The sequence below is a fragment of the Megachile rotundata genome, chromosome 5 (assembly GCF_050947335.1).
Source record: "Megachile rotundata isolate GNS110a chromosome 5, iyMegRotu1, whole genome shotgun sequence".
In the NCBI taxonomy this organism is placed as follows: Eukaryota; Metazoa; Arthropoda; class Insecta; order Hymenoptera; family Megachilidae; genus Megachile; species Megachile rotundata.
In genome coordinates, this window is record NC_134987.1 from 7299258 (window position 1) to 7326965 (window position 27708).

A 27708-nucleotide genomic window follows, 5' to 3' on the forward strand; every position below is an offset into this window, starting at 1 on the left:
TATTAAAGAACATAACATGCCTAACTAAACCCAGCTTTATTCTTACAATTATATTTACAAAGAAATGTTTGTCATTCAGAAACTAATTAATAATTACATAGAGAGCATTATATTAGATTAAGTGTTAATAAGTTTCAGTGAAAAAAATTCGGTACGTCTGACAATGAAGGATGTACACAAAAAAATATTTGTATTAGTTTATTTATTTTATTACATATTGGAAACTTCATTTGACTTACCTGGTGATGAACTTCATTTTACAAGGCGTGAAGGTTCTGCAGATATTTCGAATCCTCTGCGCTATAATGAATTTCCTCGTCGTTGAATTTATTATGAAACACTCGTTAGAATTTTGACGCAATTTGAAGTGAGTTTGCAAAGCTTGATATGACTATTTTCATTTGACTGTTTGGAGCATACCGTGGCATAATTTAGTTAATTATAGTAGTTTTCCGCGTTATGCTCTGCGTTTCTAGGAGATGAATTGAAATTACTGCCAAGATGTCACAGTACTCGACGGATTCGTTGGAAGACGCGAACGAGATCTCCCCGAGGAGCCAAGATTCTTTGCGCGAAAACAGTGTCAACCTGCAGACAATTAAAGCTGTAAATGATTTATCACGTGACGCGTCGCATCGCACGAAACGTACCACTACATTATTAACTCGTAAACAAGGCAAGCGTACAGTTTCCAATTTGCGACATCTTTTACTTTATGTAATTATTTTTAATAATATTAAAATATGTGGGTTTATTAGAAAATAAAAAAGTATTGAAAAATTTAATATTTATTTTATTGACTGATTTTATATAATATTTATTTTACAGATATAATATTGTAAAGTTATTTTAATAATATAATACACAGTAACTAGTTCAGGAGTACCACAAGGTTACCTGACCTAAATATAAAACTTATTCTCTTATTTACAGAATATACTCTTTCTTAAGAAAACCCAAGGTACCTCGTAGAATATTTAGTTCTATTAGTTATGCTTTCATTCATCGAAAGATATCATTGGACATAGTATTTGTTTCTTCCACATCTTATCTTTTCTTGAAAAATGAATGGTCCGCGAGAAGGAACAGTAATATCGACCCAACCGAAGGAACTCGCTTTCATTTTACTCTCTTTTTTCCTTCTTTTGGAAATGTTTCAGATACCAGATCTAATGAAACCACGTCGAGCATCGGTATCAGTAAAGACACGGAGACAGTCGGCAGTAGGAATGCGATAATTGCAAACGGAGACACGTCCAAACGACGACGCCCGGTTTCTTCAAAGAACAGAAAACGAGACGTTACGGATCCCCCTCGGAAAAACGTAAGATCTGGAAATCTCAAACCATCTTCAAACATTTAACACGAGAAATTACAATTACAAAATTGTTTTCCAATTTTTTAGGGCTGTGAACTCTTATTGGGGTGTAATGTAGGGAAGAAAGTATAAACAATTTGGGGAATAAATAATTTTAATCCTCAAATTCAATAAGCATACCTCACAAATACTTATCATTTAGTACAAATTAATTAATAATCCCAATCTTGCAGGACACCTCGAAGCAAGATCAGGAAGACATAAAGAAAATGGCCGCAACCAAGTGTACCAGACTGAAGTCGAAACAAACTTGCTGCAAGAAAACTTCGATACCTATGAAACCCGATAAAAATCTTAGCAATGTCGCACCAAAAATGCAACAATCGGAGCTCTATTTGGACCTTGATCAAAGATTCAGTTAGTTTGTAACGTTTTATCCTTTCGAGTTTGTGATCGACGCGAACTTAAGGGTTGAAAAGGGGATGCGTTTGAAACGCTAGGAACGCTACCGGAACAGTGCAATTTTCTTGCTAGAAGGTTTACTTTGGTCGTGATTAGATGTTCTTTCTGTATATATATATATATTTCCAAGGAAGAGGATTAGAACATACGTTGACCCTTCCAGCATCTCTCTTTTTGTTTGTTTCTTCTCTACTCGCTTATTTGCAGTCGCTATGCTGTACTGCTTTATTGTTGTTTGGATGCGTCGAGACTCTCTGTAATTTGAAACACGTTCGCAGCCTCGATTCCGTTGGTAAAAGGATTGTTTTCGAAGGGAAGGTTTTTAAAATGTTAGGCGTGGCAGGTATCTGGAAATTACGTAACAGCTGTTGGGCCAGAAGGGTCTGATACTAAAGGGATTTTGGGATTTAGACTAGGCTGTAGGCTTCGAGATGCTTGATAGCTTTGGGATTTTGGGTTGACAATCAACTTTAACAGCTTGGGGTGATGAAGTTGCTGAAAATTTTATCAGCCAGCATCCTCGTTTTCGATGCGTTTAATTATTTATCGTTCGTTTATTCGTTCATTTACTTTCATGATGATTTAGTATTGCTTGTAGTGATCGAACACTTTCATGATGATTCGTTATTGCTCGCTATGATGGATTCTATAAAATCATCGCCCATATGTGATATCGGACGAATGTCAAACGTGCTTCAAATGTGTGACATAAAGTATTAAAGGTTTTCAGCTAAACTGTTCCTTTTTTTTTGCCTCCGCAACTATCGATCAGTTTCTATCCAAACACGACAGTCACGAGTCCGTTTAACGTGATCCTCCCTCTTCAAACATTAATTCGATCTCGTACTGCTACGTGCTGCATGCAACTGCTACTGGTCATCATTGCCGTATAGGGTTGGGGCTGGGCTATCTAAAATATGGACTGATCCCTTCTACGTTATGTGACAGACCTAGGATGTAAGATATTTCGTGCAATTTATGTTAGAAGTTTAAGTACTTAGAGTTGCAATTATTAAAACGTTTAGATTTATAGGTTTACAAGTTTACAAATTTTTAATGTTCAATGTCCTAAATTTTTAAATTACCAATTCGGAGGTATCCAAATAAATTCCTAAATATCTACATTTTCAAATCCCTAAATCCCCAGTTCTCTAATCCTCAATTTACAGACCCCAAATTTCGAAACATTCAAGCTCTCCAGTTCCCAAATTCTCAAACTCCAATTTTCAATTTCTAGATTTCCAATCTCCCACTACCCAAATCCCAGATCTCGAATTCTCAATTTCTCATATCCCAGTTTCCCAAATCCCAGATTCCCAATTTTTCAAATCCCAAATTCCCAGCTGCTAGATTTCCAAATCTGTTACACCCAAGACCAGTAACCCCAATTTTTTCACCGTAACTAGCTCCTTCGAGCAATCTAATTTACAGCGATTCGCGCGTAAGAAGATCGGTAAGAAAGATTCATCTTCACGTTGCTCGCAGGTGTACCATGGTACAACGCTCGATCCCCTAAGGGTTCCACCTTGTCGGTTTGGGGGGACAGCCACCAAGAGCAGCTCACAGACGACGAAACACGTTCGTTCGCTACCCCGAGGGACGATCAAAGCGAGCTGAGCTTTTATCGGCGTCTAATCGAGGGATCCAACGATCCTTTGGCCCCGACCATCCGATCCTCCGAAACTGTACATCAGCGAGAGCTACAGGACACGAACATCCTCTCCTTTTCCTTGGACGAGAGAGTTAAGCAACTGTCTGGCGATAAATCGAAGAAGAGCGTGGGCTATCGGCCGTACACCATCGAGGAATACAAGACCTTGTCGATTCCGAAGCTCGATCGATCTCTTGGGCCCGATAAAGTCGAGATGCAAGCGAAGGTACGTTTGTTTCGTTTATTGCTTATCTACCTATCCACCTTACATCCTTTGACCGTACTTAATTGCACTGGGATTTATTCGTCACGCGATCCTGATTGGAGAACAGGAGGAGGGCAAACACTCGAACGCTACTGGTATACTTTTATGTTATCAAAGCTGAATCCTGTCGTATTTTCTCATTTATTTAACGCTTCAAGCTTTAAACATTGCAATTACAATTGTTGTTGATATCACTTTGGGATGTGATTCAATCAAAGTGAAACATTTTGCAAGATCAGATTTTTTATATCACTATGTAAAAATGTTATACTTTTATGTAAAAGTGTCCTACGTAACTGGAAGATAAATTAAATCTTCTTGAAAAATGTGGTTGTCCCACTTTCATCGTAAACGGCACACAGGCTACTTCTCGATGCACCTGTTCGATAGAATCCATGCGAAGAAAACGGAAGTCTGTAAATGACAAGGTAGCTGCGAGGAAACGGCCGCATGTTTATTAGATTGAAGTTACGAAGATGGGCGACAAGCTAACTCGCTTTAGGTCTTCCGTGAAATTGTAAACTGTGATGGGTCGACAGAAGCGAAGTTTCTTCTACTTCGCTTTCTCGGCGACGGCAGGTTAACTTCCGGTAGGACAAGGAAACGAGATTGCGAGATGTCTCTGTTCGAACTTTTGGTAACTCAACTTTCATCCTGGCTGCGCTTATTCGTGAATCGCCAAAAATACTGTTTACGTGTACGGCTGTTACAAATGTATTTCTAAATAGAAACCAATCGGTTGTTCACTTTATCAATTACTTAATAGTTATTTACTAAGTGTTTATTATTTGTCGTAATATTATTAGGTGTTTTGGAAAAATAATAGAGTAGATGTGAACAATAATTTCAGGTTGGAATGAAATAACTTTGCGTTCATTTAGGGTCAAACAATTCTCAGTTTTTTAAGATCTGAGTTCTTCAGGATCAAACAGGTTTGAATTCTTTTAAGGTAAAATAATATTAGTTTTAATTAAGGAACAACAATTTTGACTTCATTTGAATGAAACAATTTTCTTCAAACTTTCAGGGTTGGTCTCGACATTTGATATGATTTGTTAAACATTTAAATGTTACTCTTTGCAACTGCTTTGTAATAATTAGTGAGTGTAGTAGTCAATGAGGTATTGAAAGCAAGGAATACAAGGAACATTTTCGGAAAGTCGTTTGACGATGCCGTTCTTTCGAGAGGACATTCTGAGCGGCGTGCCGACGCAGCTTCGGTAGCCGCGCGACGCCAAGCGTACGGCGAGGAAATAGTTGTCGTCGTCATACTCGGAGACACAGTGAATTCCGGAAGCCTTTGAGCTAAATACTCCAGAGTCGGAAGGTTGTTCAGCAAATTTTTCAAACTCCACAGTACCGCGAGCTGAAATTCAAGGGTGACAGAGAGATAGGGAGAGACCACCTACTTATGGACCCACGCATATTCTCTCATAGACACGTATCCGCATTCCTGCTCGTTTCTAAGGAACCGGAATTCCGTTGCTCTGATCGCGTGCCGTTATCGCGGAAACGATTCTAACGGATTGGAAATTAAAATTTCATACTGTTCATTCACCCTCCACGCGGATGTGTTCTTTAAAAATACATTCGGAGGGGAACTCGAAATTACGGAATTGAAGAAGTTCACATTTTTCATGTGAACTTTTTTTTTCTTTCATTTAAGAATACGAAAAGTGGCATACATGTTTGGTCTACTACAACAATTTGAAATAAGTATTTTTCAACTATGTCTGCAGTGTTGTGTGATACACATAGCGAAAGATACAATAGTGGCAATTTATGATGGAGAAATAAAACTTTAAAGAAAGATTTACAGTTGTTGCCAGTAAAATTACCTTGCCAACCATATAATTACCTTGCAAAAATATCTATGAACACAATTATCTGCATTTCCCTAATTTTTATTACTAATTTAGGTTTTTCGATCATTTCATATCTATTCTCGAAGTAAAATGAACAACTATGAAACGTGTACGTGTAGGTTGCATGTCAGTTCCAAGAGAAAAGTACGGTCTTTATGCAACATCCCTTACTGTCCCGTATTTATCGCTCTTCAACCATTATCCAGAATTACGTTGGAGTAGTAACTTGGTAGCAGGGAGATAAATGCACCGATACACGGTGAATAAACTTGTTCCTGGTGGACGCGTCGTCGAGAACAATTTAAATGAAATGCCGGCCGAGGTCAACGGGCTGGAACAAGGGGACAAGAGAGGTACACCATAATGCCCATAATTACACTGACTCTCGAGAGGTTGTATTAATATTGCCCACGGTTTAACTTGCCATGATATTAACCATGCACCGACGTGCATTAACTGGTGCGGTTTCGCGACAGAATGACACGACGGGTAAACAGAGAGACGAAAAAACAGAAACAGAGGAGGAAATATAAAAATGGAGACAGAGAAAGTGAGTCGTATCGATCATACGATGTTTCGCTTTTGACTGGGAGAACATGAACTGTTTGAAGCATAGCGAAGTGCTATTGTAAAGGTATAGGTACTTTCTGTATAGGGAATTTATTTATTACTTCTTTGACGATTAGTTAATTAGTGGATGCAATTTTTAAATTCTTAAGTATATTAAAAATTGTAAAGATCTTTTTAAATGAATCTCTGTAGTTTTGCCGGTTACCTCACGGTCAATGATGTCTTAAAAACTGACTTTTCAGCATAAACTTTTAATGCTGGAAAGGTCATAACATGCAACAACCAGTAATTCTTAAACCAAGTAAAAGAGAATTGAATTAAAATTCGAATTTAAAAGTAGAACGTACTCGTAGAATGCGGTTCACATAAAATAAATCTGTGCCAGTACTTATGGAAGTGGCTGTACACACACGGTGTTCGGTAAAAGAGGGTTAACTAAAACGTAACAAGTATAACAGTGCGATGCGTCGAGTGTGACCCTCCTGTCTGATACAATTCCGTCTCTCCTCCTCCCGTTCTTTTGTTCGTTTCCTCTATCCGTCGGTTACCACTTGCCCCTCACTTTTCCACCAAGTTCTCTTTCGCACCATCCTCTTTCGACGAGCATTTGCATAATCTACTTTACGTTGGATTCGGCCGGGCCAGTCGGCACCTCGACGATTTTCGCTGTTAGCTCGATCGATCGATCTTACTAGACTTTTAACGGGCAAACCGGTGCCGGATGTTCGCCGACAGAGAAATGAGGGGTACACAAAATTGTCAAATGCTCTAACAACAGACAGAGGGTGTTGAACGTGCTCGTTCGCGTTACCGGAAACTTGCACGGAGTGGGCGAATCGTCGCGTCGGGGGGCTTTCGTAAAAAGTAAATAAAGCCCCGGGCAACCGGCCGAACCCTCAGGTCTGTTTAGTTTGAAAGTTTCATCGAAGCGATGGCTGCTTCGGGGATTGTTTGTTGTTGCAGAGAGAGTGGCTGATGCGGCGAAGGTCATACGGGAATTCAGTTAGTGCTCGTAATTGCCAACGAATACTGATGCAAGCACAAAAACTCAAGGTAAGTACTTCTATTTTCTTTTCATATATATACGTTATAGAATTTTACTGATTCTTTGGATAAGGATGTTAGAGGAGTAGTTCTTTATTCAGGATAATTTCAAATAATTTATAGTCTTAAAGTTTCTAAATTTTCCAAACTTGGTAAGACGCGATACAGGTAATTTCGCCATTCGCCATTTTGTTCTGCGTTACTTATAATAACGAGAGTCGCATTAGCCGCGATAATCTCACAGGAAAGTACCGAGCGCACCCTCTCATTTACAAGAAATGTAACTTCTTTGTAATCTTCGTCGTTCTTTTAATCTTCCCCTTGTACCATTGTTCAAAGTTCAAAGTAGTGAAGATAACGAGTCTTTGCTCGCACAAAAGCAAAGTTCCATCGGGGTAGCGGAAAAAATGATAGTGATAAAAATTTCGTTCAACGACTCTTTGTTCTCTATTCGGAATTAATCCCTGCTAAATATCCTGCCAATCAAAAAATCTGTCATTATAAACGTTCGGGAACGGTTTCCGGATAATTTCAAGCGTTTCGTGCAAAATCGTTACCGAAAATGCCGGAGCTTTCACCAGTAATTTGAAGAGATTAATGCACGCGAATGGAGCAGTTTCAATTTATAAAATGTGAAATGGATTTCTTTTGGTCGTCGCGCGGAACATTTTTTATGGCCGCGGAAAGCGCAACACGGTATTTATGCTCTGCTGAATCGGAGTTGCATATCGTTCTTCGGAACTAATAATATCGCGGAAAAAGGATAGTCGAGGTGTGGCAGGATGACTAATTGACGTCGTCCACCATTTGATACATTCAATATTTAATTGCCAATTAGGGGATGCAAAGAGGTACCCCGACGAAAACTGATTCGTTTCGCTCGTTTGGCGCGCAAAAGTCAAGCCTCATAATGGTCCGCCCAGAAGATTTATAAGCGAGATTAATTACGTGCGTATCATTTTCGCGTTAATAATGGGGAACGTCTCTTTTTTTTCAGCTTCCAATTTTTCCCTCGTTCCATTCTTTCTCGATACGTTCACAACATCAAATCACCGTTAAATCCTCCCCTTTTACATTCGTTTTTGTAATTGCCACTGGCCAAGTCTACTTAATTGCTTTTTTGCTTAATTACTTTTTAACAGCGTTATATCAATTGCACAGGCGTGAATCGGTATTAGATGTACTTTAGAATGTATGCAGAGATAAGTTCAGTTTTATGTAACACAATTATAAGTTGCATCTGTGGTATTTAAATAAGATATTATACTCCGTTGATACATATACTCTGGTACATTTGCAAGAAGATTAAGAGTTAATGTTACAGATAAATACATTTTGTTATAAATCATTTTTAAACATCTTTTATTACAAATATGTTAAAATTGTGGCTTAAAATTAGATTACTCAGTGCAATTAAATAGAAAGTTCTTCAAAGCTCTCTGCTATTAAAATAGAAAACAAATTGCACGAGTAAATTACTAAATTTATCTGTTCGCATTAGCCTCTGAACCTAGGACTGGTCCCCATAATTACATTAAAGGCACCTGCTCGTTATTAGCAGCATCTGCAACAGTATCGGACAGTATCTTTTATCAATACAGGGATCAAATTTTCTTAATGACAATCCCGGTACGTTCGCAAAATCGAGTCTCCGGTAGCGATTCCGTTTCACAGTTTATCAATTATACATCTGCGATCGTTCGTAAGGGAGGAGCCACGGAAAATTAGTCCTTACTCGTTAGGTTGGATTAAATCTAATCATAAGACGCGAATGGCGTGGAACGTAGGAAAAGGACCGAAGGCTAGCGTGAATGCCGTTGGGCGAAGTATAGACCGGTATCCGAACCGAAATCCAATTATATGCACAAAGCGAGGAGTGCAGGCCGCAACTACCACAGGCACACGGCTAGGAATCGAGGATACAAGGGGCGAGAGAACGTACAGAAATTCTCTACACGTGGATAAACCTGCGTTACATCTCTCTGGAAAGGGTAGTCGGGTACCCGTGACTCGCCTACCGCCACCGGAATTAGATTTTGCTTACTTTCGTCCTTGCTAGAGTGGCCTCCGCTCGTATCCTCCTCATCTGTCCGCCTAGCCGGTCCCTCCGTATCGATAATCGCGGCCTGAATTTCAACGAGTTACGCCCTTTATGCATATTTGCCCTTCCTCCGGCAAACTTTCTTTGTCCCGGGCGTTCGGTGCCGTCGATACAACCGGTCACCGCAAAACAATTTGCAAAGGAATTCGGAAATAGCTGGCGACGTTTCGCGACGAACCTCCCCGCTGACGGCTAACTTCCATCGAAACTATTTCTAAATAATTTTGCCGCGAGACTCTGTCGCGTGACGTGGAATTTTTCAGCTGACAATCGCGTTACTTCACTTTCCGAATAGTTTCGGGAACCCTGTTGCAAATACCGACAGTCTACTATGCGAGTAAATATTCGTGAAAACGGAGCACCGCCATTTTCATCATTTTTGGTAAATAGTCGACAAAGTTACGTGCGATCTTCTGCAGTTTTCAATCCGAGCTAAATTTTTAATACTGTCAAGGTCACTTTTACAAGCTTAGCATTATTAGCTTAGAATGGAAGTTTGGGTGGGTGCGTGATTATTTAGTACATTGTTAAAGTCCCTTCAAAGTTACTTCAAGTAATCAAGGTTTCAAATTGAGTTGGCGACACTCTTATTTAAGCGCATCAGTGCTACTTAATACATAGTTTGTGTCCATAATTTCATACACTCAAAATGTACTAAGTTGCATACTACACTTCAATATTAATGACAAAATTTTATAAGTTATCAAATTATTTCAATAATGTCTAAAGTCCACGTTTCTGAATTGTAAGGTTCCTAGTTATGAATACAATGATATTTTATACGCGAAAAGTCTTGTTTCTTTTCTTTATTTCGATTCTATGAGAAAACTATTCAGCTCGTTACAGATATCGACTTCTTTATGTTCACAGTTGAAGGATGATATCGCTGAGAAATGTTTCCTACCTCCTTTGAAAGATCAAGAGATCGATGCAAAGGTAACTCAAGAGCTCTCTTTCGCAAATGCTCATCCATGATCCTTTGTTCCCATATATTTTCCTACAAATGTCTGAAAGGAGACATTTTCAGTATTTTATAAAACAAGCATACCATGTTAATGATCGTGGTATTTAGAACAAAACTTGTAACTATAATTAAAATTAGAAAAATTCTAGACTTACTTTATACATCAAATATTTTGTACATAAAAAAATGTTTCTATCATAAATTTCATTGTAATATTCGTCATAAATTTGCTGCTAAAGCAAATATTATTGATACCTTTCCAGACGCAAGATGACTCGATGTCTTCGATGATAACCGAGGGCCGAGCAACCTCAAAGGACAGAAACGCAAATTGCAGCAGATACTCAAAACGGAATCAGAAGGTCGGCAAGATATCTTCGCCAAGAAGTTCCAAGAAATTTGAACGAACGTCTAGCTTCTGTTCGTCCTTAAACTCTCGCGACTTCATTGAAGATTCATATTTGGAGTCCCTAAGGCAACGCCATCTTTACGAGAAGGAGATGGTGGATCGTATAATAAACCGAGCACTATGCTCCTGACTACACAGCAAACAACTCGCTGCATAATTTAAATCTCGTCCAAGAAACTGTGAATACATCTGTTTACCGTTGATTTTTAAGTATGAACGCATTTCTCTTGTCCAAGTCGTCGTCAATTATTTCGATCGAATCTTGTAATTAATTTAACATCGAAGTTTGCATAAATCACAATCGATTCCGCTATCAGCAAGTCAGCCTGTTTTTCGGCTTTCGAGCTTCTTGTCGGTAACAAAAGATTCTTGCAAATAAACTACACCGGGCTCAGGAGATTAGTCGAGGAATGAAATATTTAAACTTAATTCCATCGAGGTAACTTATTCATTGAATGTTATCTTGGGAGTCTGGCTGGCCCACGTCGATATACCAGTCACCAGCGGAGGCGGTTATATGGCCGGTCACGCATAACTACCTACACTTTTCCATTCATACGGGCAACAAGACCGTACGATACACCGGGGAATATATAGTTCCGACGAATTCAGAAATTATTCAACACTTTTTGACGTTTCGAGTATCGCACGACCTGGCTGTTGCTTACTCGGAGCTAAGTCGTGTCAAGGATCCACGACACGGACATAACCCACGGAGACTATTTTTATCCACGATCATCCGCAGGATTATCCACCGGGAAAGAATTTAGAGGACCGCTGTCTTTGTTTTCTTTATTCTTCTCTACAGGTCGTTTCATAACGCGTAAACTTTATTTCGGCAACATGCACAGGATTCGTAAAAGGCGGGTTCATTAAAGCAAGTCAGATATAAAGCAAGTTCATTTTCCTTTCGCGAAGCCGTCAAATTTTAAGACGGGCCTTCGGGTACGTAACGTACGTGAGTGTCGCGTGTTATGAAGCATTCTGTAGATCGCGAGTGCTCTCATGAATAAGGGAGCACGTGCACGTAGCCCTGGCGTAAAAAGAAAGAAGAAAAAAGCGGTTTTATACCGGTACAACTGCGTCCTTCTTTTGGAACGCCTCGTTAAGAGCGAGACTCCGTTAATTATCTTTCGCAATAATCTGGCAGAATTTTCGGCGAACCGCGGGCAAGAGCGTTCCAAACTTGGACATGGATGTGGCTATTTAATTTCCGGGAAACGGCGTGTTGTTATCGAGTTGGAGTTTTAACGCGTTATCAAGGAGATACCGGAAAGGTAATGGCGCAAATATAACAACGTTTGTCCACTGTTTTCCGCCTGGTTTAAATGTTGAACAGAAGATAAATCGAACGTGGTTTATTCAAAGGATCGAGGAAAAGAGGATTGCATCTAACGTATCGGCACGGAAGTCACGTGTGAAGGCATCGCGCGTCGAAATCGAATTTTAAACGGTGTTTTCCACGCTCATCATTTGACTCCCGAGAGTGCCACTCGATCTCTTTACGATCAACATTTCATCAACGTTTAATCTCCGTTGCTGAAGCGAATCTGTAAATCGGCGATCGCTTTAAAAGAGATATTTTAACAACGACATCATTGAAACTTCAATGACGTTTCCATTGGAAACAAATTCCCGCGTTCCGTAATCACTATTTACTCCCACTTCCAGTTAATTCGAACTTTGTACTCTAGATAGTATTTTCTACGAGCTGACTTTTTAAATCATATCCTCAGAACGCAATTTCATTTCCAGCAGGAAAGTCCGAGGAATTCGAATAGTGGCGTGACTATCGAACATCGTTATCGATATTTATCGATAATACCGGTAAGCTACCGATAATTCGATATATCGGAAATACCGCTTGAATATCGTTTAGTAAAATAGCGGCGGAAGTGATGAAAGTGGAGTGTATCGCGTAATTTTGGTATTTCAATGCGTTTATTTTTATTGGAGGTAGGTTGTGAGTTTCAGTGGAATGTTTCTTCTTTCGGAAAGAATTTTTGTGGTTTAGGAAATAATTCATTTAACAGGTTCTACATTTTAAAATTTTTTTCATTTTTTAATTTCACAGTTTCTTAATTTTCAGTTTTTAGTTTGTAATTACTTAATAGTTAATTTCCCAATTCTTAATTTCCCACTTCCTAATTCATTAATTCACTAATTACTAATCTCCTAATTCTTAATTTCGACACCTAATTTCCCAATTTCTATTTCCTCACTTTCTAATTGCCTAATTCCTAATTTCATAATTCCTCATTCCCCAATTCCTAACTTCACAACATCTAATTTCCCAATTTCTTATTGCCCAATTCCTAATTTCCCAATTCCTCATTGCCTAATTCCTAACTTCACAACACCTAATTTCCCAATTTCTTATTCATCAATTCTTAATAGCCCAATTTCTAATTCCCCAATTCCTAACTTCACAACACCTAATTTCCTAATTTCTTATTCACCAATTTCTAATTGCCCAATTCCTAATTTCCCAATTCCTCATTTCCCAATTCCTAACTTCACAACACCTAATTTCCCAATTTCTTATTTATCAATTCCTAATTGCCCAATTTCTAATTCCCCAATTTCTAACTTCACAACATCTAATTTCCCAATTTCTAATTGCCCACTTCCTAATTGCCCAATTCCTTATTTCCCAATTCCTCATTCCCCAATTCCTAACTTCACAACACCTAATTTCCCAATTTCTTATTCATCAATTCCTAATTGCCCAATTTTTAATTCCCCAATTCCTAACTTCATAACATCGAATTTCCCAATTTCTAATTGCCCACTTCCTAATTGCCCAATTCCTAATTTCCCAATTCCTCATTCCCCAATTCCTAACTTCACAACACCTAATTTCCCAATTTCTTATTCATCAATTCCTAATTGCCCAATTTCTAATTCCCCAATTCCTAACTTCACAACACCTAATTTCCCAATGTCTACTTCCTCACTTCCTGATTACTTAATTTCTAATTTCATAATTCCTCATTCCCCAATTCCTAACTTCACAACACCTATCTTCCCAATTTCTAATTGCCCAATTTCTAATTGCCCAATTCCTAATTTCCTAATTCCTCATTCCCCAATTCCTAACTTCACAACACCTAATTGCCCAATTTCTAATTGCCCAATTTCTAATTGCCCAATTTCTAATTGCCCAATTCCTAATTGCCTAATTTCCTAATTCCTCATTCCCCAATTCCTAATTTCCCAATTTCTAACTTCACAACACCTAATTGCCTAATTTCTTATTCACCAATTTCTAACTGCCCAATTTCTAATTCCCTACTTCCCAACCCCCCAATTTCTACTTCCCCAATTCGCAATTCCCATCTTCTAAATTCCCACCTCCTAATTTCTCAACCAGAAAATTTCAACAATAAAAAAAACATCGATAACAATTAACCGCACCCTTAAATTATCAACCCGAAAATCCGCGACAACCGCGAGATCTCGAGTTTTCTCGCGAGTTACTGCATCCGGCGCACGGAATTAGCGATGCATCTCGAATAGATTTATCGTGGGCAGATTAAGATTAACCCTAGAAGAGCGGAGGTGTAATCGATTTCCGAGGGAGTTGCATTCGCGCCGTCGTGGTCGCGATGCAACAGCACACCTGGCGGTGGTTGTTCGTACTAGGTGGTTTGTCTGCGTGTACCAGGAAAAGTTGCTGGCACGTGGGCGTGGTCGTGGTAGTGACGTGAACAGTGCTCACGTGCGTGTGTCCGTGCGTGCTGCAGTGTGGCACCCGGACCTGATGCTGAATGCACGGGACGCGAGGGCAACGACAGGGGTCGGTACGGACTGATTTCGCCATCAGACTGCCGCCGAACGGGCAGGTCTGTCTCGCGTGCCAGCACACATCAATGGTTCAGGTGAGTGATGCTCCTGGTTCCTTTCCTTCTTCGAATCGTTTCTAGATGATCGTCGAAGGACGAGATCGTACGGAGTCGCTGGCGATAACTTGTTTCGGACGGTTCTGGGGCAACTACCCCGACGAATGAACCACGTCACGTTCAAGATGTCGCTAGTGCAGCGAAATGGACGATATTGCTGTGAAGGTGCAACTTCGCCGCGTGACCTTGTTTCGGTGGCGCTACTTGTGGCTGTTTTCACGCGACACTTTGTATTCTGGAGGGGTAGCACTTTTTCTGTGTTCTATAAACATTTTTTTGGATTTTTTGAACTTTGTAAACTTCGAATTTATGAATCAGATTTATAAACGTGGAAGTTTCTGAACGTTGTCAAGTCTTTGAGTTTGTATTTACAAATTCCTAAGTTCCAAATTCAAAAACTTTTGTATTCTAAATTTTTATATTTCTATAGGGTGTTTCACAACTGGTGTAGCTCTCTAAATGGGATTTGAAGCTTTGTTTCTGAATTGTTAACGAAGAATACCGATTAATCATACTGCGATAACGCGCGCACGGACGCGATAGTGATGGGTTCGAGCGCAACGATTGACCATGGTCATGAACAAGAGCGTTAGCATTGTGTCACCTCAGAATCACAATTTTCCAAATCCTAAATGACAAAAATCTCAACGTCCCAAATCGCATATGACTAAGATTTAAGTTCTTCAACTCCTAAATTCCCAAATTTTTAAATTCCAAACTCTTCACATTCTTGACCCTTAAATTTCTAATTTCGGAAGTCCATAGACCTCAAAATCGCCCCAAAAGATCTCAAGATCTTCCAGAAATCTCAACTATCAATGTTACTAAATCCCAATTCCATAAACTACCAAATTCCAAAATATCCAAATCCCACATTTCCTAAATCGAAAGAAAACTCTGCAGCCCAATGCAGCAGGTATTCATTTGTCAGATGTAGCGGAAATTCTTAAGCGCTAACCGAGCAGCGTAAACCCTTAGCCCGCTCATTGTGGCCCTTTATGTAAATGGATAATGGGTCCTCGCCGGTACTTGGCTAGGTTCATAGACGACTAGTACACTTCTATCTACCTACATACATTGTAACGCCGAAGGGCAGTTCATTAACTGCCGGACTCTGGTTCGATGAGAGTTACGGAGAGCCGAATGGCTTTGAAGTTGCAGACACCTCGAGGGCGTCCACTGTTGAACAATGAGAATTATCTTGTCTTTCTCTCTTCTCTTCTTCCCTTCTTCCAATTCCCTCTCATTTATCCATTGCCTTTCCATTTCCATATTCATCTCTTTTTCATAACGCGTGTCAGACCAGACTGTCGGCTCCTGTAATCGAGCCCCTTTCGACGGACCGATCATTATTGGGTGCCTTGTGTACGAAAACGATATTTCACTTTAGGATGTTTGATTGGGGCTGGAACTTTCTCCGGCACTTTTACTTGTGTGGGGATTCTGCGTTTGGCAATTATTATGCCTGGTGATTTTATATGTGAGAATTACTACGCTTGCTGATTCTACGCGTGGAGGTTCTATGCATGGAAATTACTATGCGTGGTGGTTCTATGCATTGCAATTACTACGCGTGATGATTCTACGCATGGCAATTACTACGCTTGCTGATTTTACTCGTGGTAATTCTACGCGTGGTGATTCTACGCACTGCAATTACTACGCGTGGTGATTATACGCATGGCAATTACTACGCTTGTTGATTCTACGCGTGGTAATTCTACGCATGGTGATTCTACGCGTGGAGGTTCTACGCATGGCAATTACTACGCGTGGTGATTCTATGCATGGCAATTACTACGCATGGTGGTTCTACGCGTTGCAATTACTACGCGTGGTGGTTCTATGCGTTTCTATTACTACGCGTGGTGATTCTACGCATGGCAATTACTACGCTTACTGATTCTACTCGTGGTAATTCTACGCGTGGGGATTCTACGCGTGGAGGTTCTACGCATAGCAATTACTATGCGTGGTGATTCTATGCATGGCAATTACTACGCGTGGTGCTTCTACGCGTTGCAGTTACTACGCTTGGTGATTCTACGCGTTGCAGTTACTCCGCTTGGTGATTCTACGCGTTGCAATTACTACGCTTGGAGATTCTACGCCTGGCAATTACTACGCTTGCTGATACTACGCGTGGTAATTCTACGCGTGGTGATTCTACGCGAGGTGATTCTACGCATGGCAATTACTGCAAGTAGTGATTCTACGCATTGCAATTACTACGCGTGGTGATTCTACGCACTGCAATTACTACGCGTGGTGATTCCAGGCGTGGCAATTACTACGCGTTGTGATTCTACGCATTGCAATTACTACGCGTGGTGATTCTACGCATGGCAATTACTACGCATGGTGACTCCACCCATTGCAAATGCTGTACGTGGTGACTGTACGCATAAATTATATAGCGCGTTGCGACTCTATACACATCGACTCAATGCATGGAAATACAACGTGTGGGAGTAGAATGCGTGATAATACTACGCGTGACAGTCACTACGCATGGAAATAACTGCGCATGGTTATACCACGCATGGGTGATACAACTCGTATCCATACTGCGCATGAGTGATACGACGCGTGCCGATATAATGCATACTGATACAACACGTTGCGAAATAATGCTTGTAGATACAACACGTTGCAAAATAAATGTTGAAGATACTGGGTTATCAATACACATAACTAACACATGATATAATTATTATTATCATTATTAATGATATTAAAATCCACAAAACCACCATAAAACATTATTAATATCATTCGTCAAAAAAAGAACAGAGACCACCACTTGAGTAACTTTCGAGTAACCGAAAGATGAACAAACGTTTTCGAAAATTGATAGAGGAGGCTATATTTCAGCGATTACTATATCGAGGTACCTCGTTGCCAATTATAGTGGTCAGTGAGCCACACGGAATGGTCGTCTATCGTCGATATAATTACGGGCAGAAACGAAGCGCAAATGGCATCGTGAACAGGCACAATGAGGGTTAGATTGAAAATTGCTCACGGTCCGTGGGAGAGTGGAAATTTGCGGAGGCTGCGTGAAAACGGAGTCTCGGCGAAATTGCTTTCTTGCTCGAGCCGAGTTCTTGCCTGCCGTTTATCAATGGCCACTTACACGATGCATGGAACACGGTGAAAGTGCAAACCTGTGTTTTTCGCGGTTCCGTGCGCCGGCTAGACGTAAAAAGGGAAAACCGTTCCAGAGTCGGGGAAAATGCCGGTGAAAATTCCCGTTTGAACGTTTGCTCTTCGTTTAATGCCGTTTGCTTAACGCGAGAATTGTAGGTTTAAACGAATCAACTGATACGAGTGCTGGGATTATTTTTAAATAATTTTATGAAATCCCCTGACGAAAAATGTACCTATGGGAAAAAAACGAATTTTATGAGTTTTATTGCTTCCGTTAGAACGGTGTTCGTTTTGCGCAGAGAGTGGAAAATCGTACAGTGACTAATTTCAGGAAAAATGTCCGCGGTTTATTAAAAATATTCGTGGTGTATTTTGTGCAAATAATCGGTTACCTTGTATGTTTCCGTTATTTTAGAATTTATTTGTATAAAAATATTGTTCGAAATCTATTTGAAAATTGTAAGAAACATGAATGGCAAGAGAACGTGGGAGAATGTTCTATAAAATATTAATCTAATAAATAATTTTGTTTATAGTTAACTGCACGAGCACCTTATACGAGGATGTTTCTGTCAGTTATGAAATATTTCTGATGCTCCCATAAAGTATGCGAACATCTGAGTTCTTTCTGTTCCGGATTTATTCTAGCTATTCATACACCTATAAATTGTTCGTGTTATGAACTTTTATTTATAAATGGAGTTGTATAAAGTTCCTGGCTTTTTTTCCAGCCTCCATATATCACATTCGAGTTGACGTTTTTATTTACGAGAAATAGTAGACGCGTTTGTTTATTCAGGTGTATACGCTGCACTCTTCGATTCGTAAATGCCTCAATTATTTAACCGTCGTGTTCCGTAAATATTCTAAATAAAAGCGATTAAAGCGAACAATAAATAGTTCGCAGCTGAATCGAAAAATTTATTTCGATCTCGAACGTTATGAACTCCATTTTTATTAAATTCAAAAATTTAGGATTTCAGGTACTTCAGTTTGGGAATTTATAAATTTCCTAAGTTTCAAACTTGAGAATTTTTAATTCTTTTAATTGGCAAATTTATTAGTTTTGGTTTTTGCAAATTTAAAATATTCAAATTTTTAGATTTGGGAGTTTATAAATTTTCAGATATTCAAACTTGGGTATCTGGATTTTTTTTAATTGGAAAATCTACAAATTATTATGTGAGCTTATGTGATCTCGCACTTCTTGAAACTCCTCTAGTGCCATATAGCGAGACTGAGAGAAAAATAAGGTTCCATGAAAATCGTACATCCGATTATATTCTTGGTGCAAACGAAGTGGACTTTGACACATTTAGCTCGCTATGAATCAAAGTATGAGTTTACAACGCTCCAAAGTTCTTTTCCGGTTTGTTTGAAAGATGCTTGCAATCCTCTCGCTGATCCGCTTGACTACGCATCGCTCAATCCGCTCCAATTGCCCCTTGATACGCTCTTCGTCCATTTTTCCGACGACATCGATCCGCTTTGGACCGTTTTCTGTCCACTCTTTGCTATCTGTTTATCTGCTTAAAATTAAATTTCAATTTATTCTTCAATCGCTAATTCTGAACAGTTAATATCGCGTTTAATATCCACCCCTACTTTCTGTCGTGAAACAAGCTAATGAAAATGGAAGTTTACCGTTGAAATTCAGAATTGAGATGACGATATCGATGATATTCAAGGTTTAGTTGAAGACATTGAAATATAACGTGTAATCGTTCAAACTTATTTATTTGAATTTGAACTGTGATATAACTCGACATTAAAAAATGTTAAATTATTCAAATTGATTTACTATTTTTCGCAATTAAATTAGAATGAGTTTAAATGAATATCTGTTGTGGATTTTATCGATGAGATGGAACATAAAGTAAGGTTAGGTTGAACCAGATTCAAGTTAATCTTACAATTTATTTAATCATTCAAGTTTAACATCCAGTTATTCAAATTGAACCTCTATTTCATTCAGTCATGTTAAATTAAACTTGAAGGAATATATATTATAGATTTGATAGATAAAATGTAACGTAAAGTAAGGTTAGGTTGAACCCGACGCAACTTGATCTTACAATTTATCTGATCATTCAAACTTAACACCCAGTTATTTAAATTGAATCTCTGTTGCTTTCAGTCAGTTAGATTAAACTTGAAAGAATATTTATTATAGAATTGATTGATAAAATATGACGTAAAGTAAGGTTAGGTTGAACCAGATTCAAGTTAATCTTACAATTTATCTAATCATTCAAGCTTAACATCCAGTTATTCAAATTGAACCTCTATTTCATTCAGTCATGTTAAATTAAACTTGAAGCAATATATATTATAGATTGATTGATAAAATGTAACGTAAAGTAAGGTTAGGTTGAACCAGACGCAACTTGATCTTTCAATTTATCTGATCATTCAAACTTAACATCCAGTTATTTAAATTGAACCTCTGTTGCTTTCAGTCAGTTAGATTAAACTTGAAAGAATATTTATTATAGAATTGATTGATAAAATATGACGTAAAGTAAGGTTAGGTTGAACCAGATTCAAGTTAATCTTACAATTTATCTGATCATTCAAGCTTAACATCCAGTTATTCAAATTGAACCTCTATTTCATTCAGTCATGTTGAATTAAACTTGAAGGAATATATATTATAGATTTGATTGATAAAATGTAACGTAAAGTAAGGTTAGGTTGAACCAGATGCAACTTGATCTTTCAATTTATCTGATCATTCAAACTTAACATCCAGTTATTTAAATTGAACCTCTGTTGCTTTCAGTCAGTTAGATTAAACTTGAAAGAATATTTATTATAGAATTGATTGATAAAATATGACGTAAAGTAAGGTTAGGTTGAACCAGATTCAAGTTAATCTTACAATTTATCTAATCATTCAAGCTTAACATCCAGTTATTCAAATTGAACCTCTATTTCATTCAGTCATGTTAAATTAAAATTGAAGGAATATATATTATAGATTGATTGATAAAATGCAACGCAAAATGAGGTTAGGATCCAGCTTCAAGATCAAACAAGAATAGAATAATAAAAATATAAAGTCAGGTTAAGTTCTGTGTATCTATTGAACAAAAATGAAGTTTGAATAATAAATCATCATCCATTATCTCCATTACCCTAAACATCTTAACAAATCTACACGAATGAGGAATCGACTCGTCGACAATCAATAGCACAGTCCGTAATTCAAAGATCGAACAAATTACAAGCAATAAATTATCAGTCAGTTTTCGACTGGTACAGATCGAGTGTTTCCCGATCAGCATGGATGCGTGCAATTTATCCGTCTCATAGATAGTATTTCTCGCTAGAGATGAGAGCAACCGAAATCATTTGTTCCATCAGGTACATGTACATACACGCGATTGCACGGTGTGTGTCGGACGTGCTAGATAGATTTCTCTTGTTCACCCCGTAACTTGTTTGATTTCAATCATTTTCGAGTGTTTTCAATACATTTTCCAAGTGTTTTCGATGAGGGCCCGTCAGCGACGATCGAGCTATATTGTTTCATCGTATCCGGACGTTTTCAACGGGATCGACGCGGCGGATGTACAACAACATCGAAAACGTCGAATTACACGACGTCCCAAGTCTCCTTCTTTTTTACACTCTTACTCGGAGGATTCAGTTATTTTTGTTATATCATTTGGTCGGTTAGATCATGACACCTCGAAAAGCTAACTCTTAGAAATTTCAACGGAGGATTTTGGAAAACTAACTCAATATTTCTTAATCGATTGCTTGTAGACATCTTTTTAATTTCCGAACGATAATTGTTGAAAACCGTTTCTTATTTGATCTCATCTATCTATTTCACATTTCGTTCCCATCACTACACTTTAGTGATCAACAAAAGAATGAATATTACACCTCGGGTAACAGTAATTGTCAACACATATTTCATCGAGATTAATGTCCGACAGTTTCTGAATGGAATCGCGATAAAAAGGCGCGGAGAAGAAAAATTTACAGTAACGAGTCGTGGCCGTTCTTAAACAAGGAACATTCTACTTACTTCCGTGTGCATCGGGCAGCGGTTAATTATGTTTGCTTTTCATTAAGCGAGTCGTACGACTATTTGTTTTCGCCTGACCGGCGGGAAACATATTTTTCCAACTGTTTAACCGTCAAATTATGTCGTGCGTGGATAAATACGTTGCACAGGTTTTTGCAGTAGGTCAGCTTATACTTTTAAGCTCGTTATTTTCTGTTTGCGATAGAAATTATTTCGCTGTGGCAAGAATTGCGCGCACAACAAGCTTAAATGTGTATATTATTTTATTTCCATTTTTCTTTGCCTTCGTTAACACGTTCATTGCCGTGGGGATCGCTGGTTGCATACATTTTTTTATGGTTTATTGTGCAGGGAAAATATAAACTTTAACGGGTTTCAACAAATATGATGTATTTTAAAATGAAAATATGCGTGATTGAGATTTTATAAGGGTAGGTTAGGTATAGGCATGAAAGGTATTTTTATAAGGGTAGGTTTGCTAGAGCTTTATTTGTAAATTTCTATGTAAGTTTTGTGATGAGTGCAGGTTCTTGGTCTAAAAAATTATCACATTCACAAACTTGCATTGTAGGGTGCTTCGCGATGAGTGCAGCTTTCGAGAGTTAAAAATTGCAATATTCATAAACTTATGAGATAGAGTGTTTCGTGATAGGTGCAGGTTCTTAGATGTAAAAATTGTCATATTCATAAACCTATAGGATAGGGTGCTTTGTGATAAGTGCAGCTTCTTAGAGTCAAGAATTGTCAGCTTCATAAAATTATAAGATAGAATGTTTCGTGATAAGTGCAGGTTTTTAGATTAAAAAAATTGTCATATCCACAAACCTATAGGATAGGGTGCTTCGTGATAAGTGCAGTTTCTTAGAGTCAAGAATTGTCAGCTTCATAAAATTATAAGATAGAATGTTTCGTGATAAGTGTAGCTTCTTACATTGAAAAGTAATGATATTCATAAACTTATGAGACAAGATATTTCACGATAATTAGTTGATAAGATATCGGAGTTGAACAACAGACTTCTCCGTATTCTTCCACAGAACGACGTCCGGCTACTTGGTTTCCGTACACGACAGAGCTCGCTAATTACTCGGCGAGGAAGCACGCGCTCGGGATCTCTTGACACGATTTACACTTCCAGAAATGGAATGGCCGAGCAGAAGACACGGGATTCGTAAGATCGCGTGTTTTCACAACAGCCCTCCCCCCGGTGATCCTCCTTTTTCACCCCCGTTTCTTCCGGTTCCGGCGACGGTCTGTTCCTGGCAGATCCGAGAATCACAGCTTGTTTAATTATCTCGGTAGTTATGCAAAGCAAATACGTGCACCGGTGGGGAAAATTGAAGACTTGCTAATTATCGCGTAAAGACGTAAGAAGAGAAGCAGAAGAAGACGAAGAAGAAGACGAAAATGAGAAAGTGGAGTAAAAGGAGCAGGGATGTCGAGGGTTTTTAGAGAGGGGATGAGACGAAAGAAGGGCAGTCGTTTAATTGCAGCGGTTCACCACTCGACAAAAGTGGCTTTCGTGCTTTCCGGACTACGACAGTTATGCCTGACCTCCGGCTATGAAAAGAAATTCCTTTTTGAGATTCCATCGAGGACGGCTAATTATTTTTTCCGTTTTATTTTTTTATTTTTTTTATATACATCTGGAATTGAGCGTTTGCAATTAGCTTAGTAGCTTTCAATTATAGATGCGAATCCTCGTGTCTGCGATTTTCGTTTGCAATTGATTCGGTTAATACCTTTTGAGTACTTTTCATTGAACTTCATTGAACCTGAACTCTTTTTTACGCGCACGGATTTTTTCATCAGTATTCGTTACATTTCTGTGCGATGTTGTGGTCGAAATTGTTTGCTACATATGGTGGATACATATAAGGATTAGCTATGGTTGATGCAGACATAATCTCACTTTAGCTACTTTGCAGTTGCAATTTAAATACTGTATCATTTATTGACGATGCAACAAAAACACTCAAAATAATCTATCATTTTTATATACATTTCACTATTAAAAAAAAAAATTGTACTTTGTACCCTCAACTTTTAACTTCAGTTACATGAAATGACAAATGAGGTTATTGAACTGTAGTAATTGTCAAAGTGGTCTAAACTCTTGGTGTCCTCTTGAATTAAAACACATGTCCTCTGGCAATTAAAACATTTAAATCATTCTGGAGTCCTTTCGTCAGCCTTCGATATCGATGCCTGGGGTATTTTTCGTCAAGTTCGATAATACGCACGTTCGCTTATCAGTCCCGCGATAAAATGTGGGATGGGTAGCGTGGTGAGGTATGGGTGCAATTCGTTTATTATCGTAAACCGCATCTCTTTCCAATATCCCTTTCACCGGATGTATTCGAGTCGAGAGAGGTTGAAGGCATAGAGATGTGCCGCATCGTTTCAACGCCGAAGAGCTAGAAGAGAGAGGGAGGAATAGGGGTAGATAGATAGAAGAGCAAGGGGAGAGGGAGTTTCAAAGAATTTCCAATTCTCAGCTTTTCAACGACGCCGCCTTCGACGGTTCGTTTGTGAGCTAGAGTTAGAAGGATGAAGATGGGAAGGGTGGTGAAACAGGAAAGGGCCACGGGGGTGGGTTGATGGTGGTCGAACGGGCGGAGTTGCCGTAATGAATCGTATTCAGTTTATTCTGGGCTAAGTTACGTTGCCGCCGACGTTGCACCGACGGTAACGGCATACAGGCACTGAACTAGAAGTAAAATGGGACTGTAGCAAAATTGAAAGGCGGAATTTACCCTTTATCCCTCGCTCCGATCTTCGCAGCAGTTTTCCTCCTTTTTCAGCCTACGATGCTTCTTCGGCTCTATCCACCGTTATCTCCTTCCCTTACCGATTCAACCTCTCTTTATCGTTCTCGCTTTCCGCGCACTTGCTCCGCCGTCGTTCTGTCTTAACGAGTAAATCGAAAACGACCAGCAAAAACTCCGCGTGTACATCAACTATTCAGCGCTTTTCAGATAACCCAACTACTTTGAATGTGGCCCCTAACGGAATCAACCCTCTCTATCTTATCATTCACTAAAACTGTTACGTCTCTGAACTTCTATTGACCTTTCACTTCTGGAACTTCATTGCTAACATTGACTAACATCATGATTGATATGAAAACTTCAGATGTTGCAATTTGGATGTTTAACCATTTGCGCTCGAGAGGTGACTCACAATCACCATTATATTTAATACAATAATTTTAAATAAGCATTTTTTAACTGATTCTATAACATGTGTGATGTATACACATAATGAAACGAACAATAGTGGAAATTATTAGTAAAGAAATAATATCATCAAGAACATTCATTTAACTTTTTAACACGTTGACTGCCACGTCACACAAATATGGGTGACACTGATGTAACGTGTGTATTATTAAAAATTTGTTCATTTTCCTGATAAAAAATTCTCACATTAACTACATGGATATATGGAAAATAAATGTAACAAGATATTGTGAAAATAGTTGGTAAAATTGATTAAAGATTAAAACTAAGAATAAATGTTTCAATGTGGCAGTCAATGTGTTAACTAAGTTTTAGACTTGCTGTTTGTAAACGGTCAAATTACCTTCAAGTACAAAGGGTTAATATTTTACAAAGAGTGTATAAACATATAATGCTTTTCAAAGAAAGGAAACCTGAATTTGTTCATCAACTAGCTCCATCATCTAGCTTAGATATTCCTTGCAGTATTGATACTATACCAAAAATGATAGTATGCGCTAAAGCGTGATACCGAGGCTTAGCGTCGTTAAATGCATTTCCCGTATTGTTCGTTATACGGTGGAATTGCGATTACAGGAAGGATAGAGTTCCGCTCGAAAACATACGGGAGGAACCGGTATGGTGAATCGTGCTTTCAAGCTTTCGTCCTGCATCGTAGATTCAGTGTCGGTAAAGCCTGCACTGTGGTTCGTGTGTGACCTAACGAAAGCCCGAGTACACAATTTGATAATGGGTTAGCTGTGTAACGTGCACACATTTGCCAGCCGTAGTACACGCGGTGCACACAGGATACACTGAATCAGTAATAACAACGTGTTTGCATAATCAATCATGCTCTTTCTCCCGTTTCTTCCTCCCTCTGGCCTTGTTGCGATGCCATGTTTTCGAGATGAAGATGATTAAAGGTGGATGGTGTTATCCTTTCAGCCAAAAACGCGTCTCCGCTTCACTTGTTTACCATGTTAATGGCAGTCGTCGATGTTTGGAGATCCGTGCCCCGTGTAACGCGCACAAAGCTGTTAAAAAGGTCCTACGGTGTTTGTTATGTATTATACATACGCCGACGCCATTTGGAAGGAAAATATTTTCTGGATAAATATCGCTTTCTCTTTCCTAAAAAGAACCTTTTCCTATATACTATATTCGACGATAATTCAAACCCCTCGTTTCCACAAATGGTAAGATAAATAAATCACCGTAATGTTATTACAATAATTTGACAATCGAACTATTCCCACAAAGCATCGAATTACGGGATATCTACTCGGCCGTTTACAAGTAATCGAATGACGACAAAATAAATTATCGGAATTTAACGACAGCGATAATTTAAACGAACGTTATCGATAATTCATACGCGAGATTCATACAAAATTGCCACGCATATGTCCCGAAATTACTAATTAACGCGATATTGTTTTAAAAATATTGATGGTCACATTCATCCCCTGTACTCGCAGAGCGTATCCCCTTGTCGAGTTTCGTCGCCGGGTAATAATATGCAAATGAATGTTCCGCAAAACAGTATGCAAATAAATAGCATAGGTTAAATGTGGAGACGTCTGTCTCTCTTTCTTCTTGGTGCATCCTTCTTCTTTCCGCGTCGCGTCAGAATAAGTTAATACGTCTGCGTAAATGCGACGGAAACGCCTCTCGAGGCTCAGGTAGTACGGGGCTGCGGTTGGAATTTTCTCGCGTTTTACAGTACAGTGCACAGTTGTACGGGAGGTTAGTTTCGGCTTGTAAAAATCCCAGCTGCTGCGGACGCAACCGGGTTCACCATTTTTTTTCTCCTTAGGATCGCGTACGCGAAGGAAACTTACCGTGTTGAAGTAACCCGAACGACGCAAACTTTCTGCACGCGTGCCTTCGACCCTGTATTTCCCTTATTTTTCCGTTTAATTTTCCCTCGAACTTCGTCGAGAGTTCATTGACTTATCGTGGTGATTAATATGCTTGTCAACGGCATGTACTCTCGTTTGCAATGCAATATTGAGGGTGGAATTTGAAAATTTTATTGCGGTGAAAATTTGGGATGTGGGAATTTAAAAGGAGGTTTAGGATAACGTGAAGTAATTGTGACACGGAGTAACAGACAACAATGTTTATATTTAAAAAAACAATAACAACAATAACAATAACAAATAACAATGATACCGTACAAAAAATGTGAACAAGAACTGTGGTTATAAACGAGGGTTAAAAAACGCGATGCGAAAGCTACGATGGTCAGAACGATTCCGAAGAATTTTCCAACGGCTCTTCGCACGAAGGAAAATGTGCACGTGGCCCTAAAAGGCAAATAAAGGCCTACGCGCAAAACGCTCGAACAAGCCTGGGTCTTCAAGGACATTCAAAATTTTTTCCCGATTTATGGCTTCACTGCCACAGTGTGAATTTAGAGGGTGGGAAATTAGGATGCGAGAAATTAGGAATTTTGCAATTGGGGATGTGGGAATTTGGAATATAGGAATTGGGGTTGTGGGAATTTGGGAGGTGGGCAATTAGCGATCTTGGAATTGGGGATGTTGGAATTGGGGGTGTGGGAAATTAGCAATCTTGGAATTTGGGATGTGGGAAATTAAGGATGTTGGAATTGGGGATGTGGGAAATTAGGGCTGTTGGAATTGGGGATGTGGGAAATTAGGGATGTTGAAATTGGGGATGTGGGAAATTAGGGATGTTGGAATTGGGAATGTGGGAAATTAGGGATGTTGGAATTGGGA

General features: G+C 38.9%; 2 protein-coding genes across 7 annotated transcripts in view; both read left to right on the forward strand.

The window, feature by feature from the left end:
* The first annotated feature begins 182 nt into the window (after positions 1–182).
* On the forward strand, positions 183–11048 carry LOC100883742 (uncharacterized). 4 transcript variants are annotated; one of them, XM_076532232.1, is made up of 8 exons: positions 188–367; positions 446–676; positions 1161–1324; positions 1552–1735; positions 3266–3657; positions 7095–7184; positions 10147–10212; positions 10504–11048. In XM_076532232.1, the coding sequence occupies exons 2-8, from the start codon at positions 502–504 to the stop codon at positions 10777–10779; spliced, it is 1347 nt and encodes a 448-aa protein (XP_076388347.1). In that variant the 5' UTR covers positions 188–367; positions 446–501; the 3' UTR covers positions 10780–11048. The 4 variants fall into 4 exon arrangements, with proteins under 4 accessions (XP_076388350.1, XP_076388347.1, XP_076388348.1 ...); XM_076532233.1 differs by having other exon boundaries at positions 449–676; XM_076532234.1 differs by having other exon boundaries at positions 477–676.
* A 103-nt stretch (positions 11049–11151) lies between these two features.
* The window catches only part of LOC143264561 (beta-1,4-glucuronyltransferase 1), a 34569-nt gene continuing 18012 nt past the window's right edge, over positions 11152–27708 (forward strand). Inside the window, exons 1-2 of one of the 3 annotated variants that reach the window (XM_076532229.1) lie at positions 11152–12476; positions 14317–14530. In XM_076532229.1, coding sequence (XP_076388344.1) covers positions 14420–14530 — 111 coding nt within the window. In that variant the 5' untranslated portion in view covers positions 11152–12476; positions 14317–14419. Of the gene's footprint in view, positions 14531–27708 lie in introns of all 3 variants that reach the window. The other 2 variants (XM_076532230.1, XM_076532231.1) reach the window with 2 other exon arrangements.